General features: G+C 44.4%; 1 protein-coding gene across 3 annotated transcripts in view; it reads right to left on the bottom strand.

Annotated features, from left to right (window-relative positions):
* Nucleotides 1–9,269, bottom strand: part of arnt2 (aryl-hydrocarbon receptor nuclear translocator 2) — a 376,808-nt gene that overhangs the window by 58,546 nt on the left and 308,993 nt on the right. For all 3 annotated transcript variants that reach the window (XM_084307418.1, XM_084307419.1, XM_084307420.1), the window contains exon 12: nucleotides 3,570–3,721. In XM_084307418.1, the coding sequence (XP_084163544.1) occupies nucleotides 3,570–3,721 (152 nt within the window). The remainder of the gene's footprint in view (nucleotides 1–3,569; nucleotides 3,722–9,269) is intronic.

Raw genomic sequence — 9,269 nt, 5'->3', positions numbered from 1 at the left:
GACTTACAACCACTTTTCCTGGCTGAGAGCCGGTTCTTCACTTTTTTTTTGCCGTCCGTTCTTTTGCTGTGGAGATTGGGTACTGGCCCAGAAGCGGCCCTCAAAAATGCCTCAAAAGGGTATAAGAGGACAGGTTGCAGGCCCACTCCCTACACAGCTTGTTCTCCGTGGGAGTGCACATGCCGGCCCCCTCCAGCGTATACCAGTACTGTATTGCAGTTTTTGTGCTGCCTGGATCTGGAGATCAGCCACCCTGCTCCAGCCCTCAGCCACGGATGTCCAGAAACAGCCGTTCTGGATGTCTGCCAGGAAGCCACTGGGGCTTAAGAACAGCTCGCCGATACCACAGGGAGGAGGCCACCAGGTTGTTAGCGATAAGCTCCCTCTGTAAGACACCTAAGGTAACAGCCACTTACACCTAGACAGCCAGGCCATTGTCTGTGCTACGCTTTCCCAGGTCTTAGTGACCCACCCCCCTGAGCCCAGGTATACCCCTAGCAACCAGATATACCCCTGGCAACTAAGGCCAGTTTCACCCTCCTAAGCCCAGATATACCCCTGGCAACTAAGGCCAGTTTCACCCCCCTGAGCCCAGATATACCCCTGGCAACTAAGGCCAGTCTCACCCCCCTGAGCCCAGATATACCCCCTGGCAACTAAGGCCAGTCTCACCCCCCTGAGCCCAGATATACCCCTGGCAACTAAGGCCAGTTTCACCCTCCTAAGCCCAGATATACCCCTGGCAACTAAGGCCAGTTTCACCCTCCTAAGCCCAGATATACCCCTGGCAACTAAGGCCAGTTTCACCCCCCTGAGCCCAGATATACCCCTGGCAACTAAGGCCAGTCTCACCCCCCTGAGCCCAGATATACCCCTGGCAACTAAGGCCAGTTTCACCCTCCTAAGCCCAGATATACCCCTGGCAACTAAGGCCAGTCTCACCCCCCTGAGCCCAGATATACCCCTGGCAACTAAGGCCAGTCTCACCCCCCTGAGCCCAGATATACCCCTGGCAACTAAGCCAGTCTCACCCCCCTGAGCCCAGATATACCCCTGGCAACTAAGGCCAGTCTCACCCCCCTGAGCCCAGATATACCCCCTGCAACTAAGGCCAGTCTCACCCCCCTGAGCCCAGATATACCCCTGGCAACTAAGGCCAGTCTCACCCCCCCTGAGCCCAGATATACCCCTGGCAACTAAGGCCAGTATCACCCATCACCCTCCTGCAGCTCTCGTGGTAAAACAAGAGAAGGAAAGAGAGAAAGAGAGATGGTGATGATAGGAGAGAGAGGACATAGGGAGATGAAGGAGAGAGGATGAGCAGATGAAGGGAGAAAGGATGGTGGGGGAGAAAACATGGGGCGAGAGACAGAGAGGAAGGGAGAGGATGGAGAGTGAAAGAAGAGGATGGGGAAAGAGAGGTTTTTAATGAATGAAGGGAGAGAGATAGAGGAATGTATTGTATGTATGTAGAGTGAGATAGATGATGATGAGAGGAGAGATGATGGAGGGAGAGATAGGAGAGGATGGAGGGGGAGATAGAGGATGAGAGGATGGAGATAGAAAATGATGGAGGGAGAGAGGAGGGTGGAAGAGAGAATGAGAGAATAGAGAGGGAGACAGAGTGATAGAGAGAGAGAGCAAGATGATTGTACTATATGTATGTATGTATGTATGTATGTATGTATGTATGTATGTATGTATGTATGTATGTATGTATGTATGTATGTATGTATGTATGTATGTATGTATGTATGTTATGTAGAGTGAGAAAGAAAGAGCGAGAGATGATGATGAGATGAGAGAAGGGTAGAGGGAGAGAGGAGAGGATGGTGAAAGAGAGAAGGAGAGGATAGAGAGGGAGACAGAGCAAGGGGAATGTACTGTATGTAGGCGTGTAATTAATGTAGATGGTTATGGAGATAAAAATGGATTGTTCTCATTGTCTCATTGTGCACCTACCTCAACATTTCCATTCCTTCTGCTTCTCTCTGCCTGGGCATGCTGACCAGATCAACAGCTGCGCCGCTGCCCCCTACTGCTCAACACCTCTCATTGCACCCTGACAAGCTGCTATTTCCTGCTCAAGTATGATTGTTGATAAGATACTGATCTTTCAACGATAATAAATTCAAAGTTGGCATTGAAATCTTCCTCGGGTCAGGGTTCCTTTCACATATCAGGTTTTCCAATATATAAGATTTATGCGTGGCATTCAGACCCACCACAAATAGCCTTCCCCAAAGTGACACAACAATGTAAGGAATCTTGCCTGAAGTGTGGAACGCAGCAGCTGATCACGTCAACACCGGCATCATTCGATACCGCCGCTGGCACCTCAGCAGCACCTTGTAATGAAGCCCTGGTTGAAGAAGCCAAGATAGTCCCTGGTAGAACACCTGGCAGAACACCACCTGCACTGACGACGAGCCTCTCAGCCTCTCTCTGGTGTGGCTGGTGCTGGTGTGGCGCAGCCTGTGAACACACTCTATTCTGACACTCTATTCTCTGCCCGAACATGATCGGGCTTGCCTGATCCGCCAGGTTTTGGGCTGGACCGGGCTCGGGACAAAACCTGCACGGGTTCATGTAGGGTCGGGCCTGTTTTTTTGGGCCAGATCAAAGCAAACTATTCTGACTGCATATCCTTCTTTAAACCAATGGCCATACATTAACATAAACATTTAGTCAATCCAAAACGATTTCCAAGTTCTATACAACAATCTATCCATCCATCCATCCTGCCTATCCTGCATGCCTGCCTGCCTGCCTGCCTGCCTGCCTGCCTGCCTGCCTGCCTGCCTGCCTGCCTACCTAGTATCTACCTATGTAGTGAAGGAAGGCCCCAGCAGGCAGCAGGCTCCAGAGGGACCTAAACAAACAGAGCAGAACAGGCCACAGGACAGCCACACCTGCAGGGAGCAGAGCTCCATGCCTCTCATTTAAACATCTTGTTAACAAAAACGCAAATCAATAAAAAAAAAAAAAAAAAAAAAAAAGTCTGCAAATATTATGCCAGGTATGTTAAGTTGACAGTACAGTCGGGACAGTCAGGCCGTGCCTCCGTTGCGAGTTCAGGATGTGTAAATATTATTGCTGAGCAGGCAGGGCCAACAGTATGTTAGTATTCACAGCACAGCACACTGGGAATGCGTGTCGCTGGCGTGAGGAGGACCCAGCCAGCACAGCGACATGGGGAATGTGCAGCTCACTGTAGCCACAGATTACTGCAAGATCACGGCAATACCGCCACGCCACTGCTCCACACCCAAGGAGATTGTTTGGTAAATGTCTATTCATGCTGAATCTCCATTCAGCTGTCAGGGCGCAAAGTAAATGTTCTGGCAACTAGTTATTTATTTTCTGAGTTATAGTGCACCGAGTTTACATCTGAGGTTTAATGGAGGAGAGATGCAGCATGCAGCTTCTATGATGGCTATATACTGTGTGTGTGTGTGTGTGTGTGTGTGTGTGTGTGTGTGTGTGTGTGTGTGTGTGTGTGTGTGTGTGTGTGTGTGTGTGTGTTGTGTGTGTGTGTGTGTGTGTGTGTGTGTGTGTGTGCAACTTACTTGACGTTGGTGTTGGTACAGATGATATATTCTATCTCATCAGAGTAGGGGTTCTGGAAGGTGAAGGAGCTGGTTCTAATCAACATCCACTCTCTGTTCTTCATACGGAATCGGTACATCACAGATAGAACCTGACCTTTCAACTTCACCACCTAGAGAGAGAGAGAGAGAGAGAGAGAGAGAGAGAGAGAGAGAGAGAGAGAGAGAGAGATAGACAGAGAGAGAGAGAGACAGAGAGAGACGGAGATATATAGAGAGAGAGCGAGAGAGAGAGAGCGAGAGAGAGATAGAGAGAGATGGTATATCACCAACAGATCCTGACCTTTCTGTTTTCTGTTTTGTTTATTTACACATAAAAACAATTACATATAATACAATATAATCCACAAAGAGATGTGAAGGAGAATTGCCTAAAAACCCTCTAGGGGCTTGTATGTGGCATTCACCAAGAAGCTAAATTATACTGAGATTACATCAATATAAATATAAACGTTTCAACTTCACCACCTAGAGAGAGAGAGAGAGAGAGAGAGAGAGAGAGAGAGAGAGAGAGAGAGAGAGAGAGAGAGAGAGAGAGAGAGAGAGAGAGAGAGAGAGAGAGAGAGAGAGAGAGAGAGAGAGAGAGAGAGCACTCGTATATCACCAAGATATCCTGACATTTCAACACCACCACCTAGAAAGAGAGATGGGGTGAATGGAGAGAGAAAGGAGGGAGGGAGAGGGGGAATAAGGTGGGAAGGAGGTAGACAGAAGGGAGGGAGATGGAGAAGGGAGGGATGAGGAGATAGATATAGAAGGGAGAGAGGATAGAGATAGAAGGAGAGATAGAGAAGGGAGAGAGGAGAGAAACTGAAGATAGAGGAGAGAGAGGAGGGAGTGAGGGAGAGAGATAAGGGAGACAGGGAGAGAGAGGGGAAAAGGAGGGAGGGAGAGAGCAGGGGAGATAGAGCAGATAATAGAGAGAAGGGAGAGGAGAGAGAAGGGGGAGGGGAAATTATGGAGGGAGAGAGGAAATAAGGGAGATAGGGAGAGAGGGGGGAGGGAGGGAGTGACATAGGATGATATCAGTGAATGGCAGGGGAAGTTATGTGAAGGAAATTCAATTAAAATGAAGGAAATAGCTTAAAATGAATTCAACCAAGATAAATGCGGAAGTACCTCAGTGGAATAAGTATCTCAGTTCAAAAACTTTGGGGGGAAATCAGTGCCTCCAGAAAGCACTCTGTTTGAGCACATGGCGTCTCCATTATTGCTGCTGGCTATATAGCATTGACTAAATGATGCATGAAAAACAATATCTATTATTCCATCAGAAACAACGTTTAACATTTTAATTTCCCTTTTAACTAAATTCAGCCTTATCTCCATCTAAAGTCATCAACAAGTAAGCTAGTGACCACTGCTGTGCCTTGACTGTCAACACCACCATTCCTCCCAGGTGCCAGGCTCCACATTCACTTCCATTCATTTTGAGGACCAAGTTTAAATATCATACTTCTGAAGTATAAACATCCTATGCAGTAATATTATTCTGTGTAATATATGAATGTGTGTCAAAGGTACTTGTTTTTGTTAGCTAATGTTGTCATTTTCAGTAAATTAACTATTTCTCACTTGAAGTGTAGTTTGACCAACTGTCAACTTCTCACAGATTGTTTAGAATCTCTCCTCGGCAAGGCTCGCACGTAACCATGGTAACCATTCCCTGAACATTCCACGCAGGGCAAAGACACACAGTGCACTCAAACTTACAACAAAATTGCCTGGATCCACTTCACAGGAAATACATCTGTGCAGAACAAAGAATGCCAAAACAAACATGTACCTCAGAAGTGTCTGTTTTATTGAAATCTGCACAGCAGTAGTTTGTTTAAACTTAGAAGTAGGATAGACTAGGTCCGCAAAGTGAATGGAGGATCCTGACACCTGGGAGGAATGGTGGTGTTAGCTTACCTGTTGATGCACTTAGGGGTAAGACTGCTGAATGTTGATGCTCTACAAGCGATCACGTCTACTCTTGGGGGAAAACAAACATTTCCCTGTAGATGGTTATTGTATTTGGCCTCTGTACAAACTGTTGGCAGAATGCTTACATTTTTCTTTAAATGTTTGTTTTGTTAGTGCATCAAGTTAATTCAAGCAACACTGGCCATTGAGCACTTGTGTTATTCTGAACTGTTCTGGTCCGTCTTCAGTCTTCACTTGTGTTATTCTGAACTGTTCTGGTCCGTCTTCAGTCTTCACTTGTGTTATTCTGAACTGTTCTGGTCCGTCTTCAGTCTTCACTTGTGTTATTCTGAACTGTTCTGGTCCGTCTTCACTCTTCACTTGTGTTATTCTGAACTGTTCTGGTCCGTCTTCACTCTTCACTTGTGTTATTCTGAACTGTTCTGGTCCGTCTTCAGTCTTCACTTGTGTTATTCTGAACTGTTCTGGTCCGTCTTCAGTCTTCACTTGGGGTATTTCTACATTCAGCCGCAGGATATTTCCCCTTTTCCATCCTGGACATTTAATATCATGCTTATGAATCTCTGGGTGAAACTGACACCACAATAGGGCTGAGCCCAAACGTTCGAACGTTCGGACCTTCGTTCGTTACGTTGGCATTCAAATTCTCAATCAACATTTGAATAATTTATAATATATATATATATATATTTTTTATGTGTCTATTCATTCTGTTTAAACCAATGGGGTTTTTCTTCACAGTTGCAGATAAATATTAGGCTACACTAATATTATAGTATTAAAAACTGATGAGTTATATTCATTAAAGAAAGTTGATTTAATAATAAAAAAATACTATTTAATCAGATTAATCACTTTATGCAAATTGAGGATTTAGTTTGAGGATATTTATTTAAAAAAAAAAGAAAAAAAAGTTCGAACATCCGTTCGAAAAACCCTGATGAAGTTCGAATCCCAAAAACAGGCTTCAGGAAAACAGCCTTACACCACAAGAGGTAACGTTTATTTCTGGGACTCGATGGTCTTCAGCATGATTTCCATGTTTGTTTTGTCCTAAAGTTGTAGATTGTGAACAAACCTACACCCTGGTTACTCCCCACAAGTCCCCCCCCCCCCCCCCCAAAAGATTTTGTGGCGACCAGTGACCACAACACTGAGCTGAATACACCTGGTCTGATCTATACTATCTGATTAGTAGGGAGAGAGTTGTCAAAGCAGTTTTTGATCAGTCCTGGAAAGAAAAGACATTGTTCCCATATATATATCTATATCTATGGTTGTTCCGCTAGTCTAGTGGACTGCTGGCACAGCGCTAACACCGTGTGGAGAGAGGTCTGGCTGGAACCAAACGTAATCATAATCAAATGTATTCAGATGTAAATACACTTGTTTGAGCTGTAAACAAACACTGCTGATTGGTTGTCGTCACGCAACACAAGTTATATGGCCTGTGATAGTGAGCTAGCTAAAAAATGAATACAAATAAGAAAATGGAAACGTTTTTTTTTTGACACTGTCAGGACAAAAAAGAAAAATTGAGATTTAAAGTGGTTATCTAACTATGAGACCCAATGAATGCACATCAGAAAACTACGAGGTATCTCAAGTAAAAAACAAAAAAAAATCGAAAACAGATGGTGTAGGATTTTTTGAAGCGCTTTCCAGACTAACTATAAATGTTTCCAATTACCCGAGGGGGGACGTGACTGAAAGAAAAAAATAATAATTAGGGAACCAGTGGATTAAATTGAAATTCCTGGCAGTTTAATTTATGCTTACTGTGATTGCTTCAGCAAATAAAATCGACATCCCATTTATGAGCTGGTCTCACATTTTTATATGCAAAGCCATTTCCTTCAAAGTATCCGGTAACTGTAGATGTTAAATAAACGCAGTGTAGCACAATTATATATTTCCTTTGAAAAATGTCCAAAGTAAAAGTATGAGGGTTTCCCCAAAAAAACGAGATACCCAGGTGTATACCGGAATAAAAGTACATAATTGCTTTTTACCTCTGGCAGCAGGGGCTGAGAGATAAGGAGAGAGTTATGACATCTACATTAGGTTTATATTCAGGAGAGGGAACATCGCCTCCCCTGCCCTGTCCTGCGCCTTCCTAACTTCAGTGAGAGGAGACGATAGCTCCCTGCACAAGAAAAGGAAAAGAAGAATGACTTCTCAAAGACACAGAGTCTTCATGTAGAGATGTAAAGTACATGTATTTTATTGTGACAACTAATGAACAAACTTGAACTTGAAACTTGAAGCAACAAAGAAAATACCCTGGTTGTATTGTTACCATGACAATAATACATGGTTTTTATTATTATTGAATTTTTTCTTTGTTTTATTTATTTTGTATCCACTTTTTCTCCTCATTTTCTATTTTTCTCCCATCCCAATTTCGTATAGCCAATTCTCCCCTCCCCTGTCTTGAACGTTGCTAGATTATGCCCCCCACTGGTCGGTTGTAGTGAGGATAGAAGCCTTGCATGACGTGTCCCCTCCGGTACGCGTGTATCACTTCCGCAAACGGATTTAGTCGGATTTCGGTTTCCGGGTTCGCCTGATTGGCCGCGACGGCCACGTGACACGCTGTGGCACGCCCCGCGGCAGCGGCAGACTCGGCAGGCTTGCCGCTGCACCCTGCTGTGGCGAGACGCTGGAGTTCACTTCCCCTTTCACATCGCGCCACGCTTATGCTGTCTAGCACAGTCTCTAACAGTAACAGTAAGAAGCATTTTGGATAAAAGTATTCTGTACTTCTGTATGACAACAATGTATGCCTTTCAAATGTTAAATGATAAATGATTAACACTTTGATCGCCATGCTTAAATTCATAATTTACCATCCTTCGCCAGCCCTATTTAACATGGAGAAGTTCCCCTTCTTTGCAGGGCTATAACTTTTTAAATTGTATTGCTAAATTGACATTACTATGGCCCATTCAACGTCCTATATCTATTGTTCAGGGTGTAGCAACGTTATACTTTTTCATTCACATATTCATACTAAAATACGGTCTAAAGTATAAGTATGTTTTTATCGTTTTCTGCAGCTTTCTCCAGAACGTGATTTATAGCTCCAAATGCATTATATTGATGATCAAATACAGTTTGATAGCAATCTGCGCGAGATAAATTTTTTTAACTGGACGTGCTTCTAGAAGTTACTAAGTATGATCTGATGATGACCGAATGGGGGGGGGGTCGTTTATAATTCCGTGGCCAACGTTATATGATTCATCTAGTGTGGGTGATATGATCATTAGAGCAGTTAGTATCGAACACATTGAAAAATAACGCTGAATCTTACCGTAGCTTCCTCGCGCCGTTGGGCGATGAGCGTGGAACAGAAATGTTCCTATTATGGGATGTACAAATATGCGATCCATCTCCAGATTGTATAATAGTATATACGTCCAAATCATGTTGTTTATCGAGTTATTGGTAACGGATTGCTATCCGTTGTGTCCAGCTCGAGTCCTGAGACTATTACCGAGTGATCGGACCGAATTGAAATGAGCACCAGCTTCCACTTCCTGTTTCCGCCCTGGGCGATCCGCCGATCGGCCACCAGATGGCGCTCTTGAACCGTTGGGAGAGTTGAGAGGGGCTCAACAGTACATCTCATGTCTCCGGGGGAGAAATATGATTTCGATCACAGATTTTTGAAATATTGATATCAAAGACGTGGTCTAGCGTCTTTGGCAGAATGAGCATGGTGGGGAA

The sequence above is a fragment of the Notolepis coatsorum genome (genome assembly GCF_963971535.1).
Source record: "Notolepis coatsorum genome assembly, chromosome: 2".
Taxonomy (NCBI): Eukaryota; Metazoa; Chordata; class Actinopteri; order Aulopiformes; family Paralepididae; genus Notolepis; species Notolepis coatsorum.
This window is presented reverse-complemented; position numbering and strand designations above follow the sequence as displayed.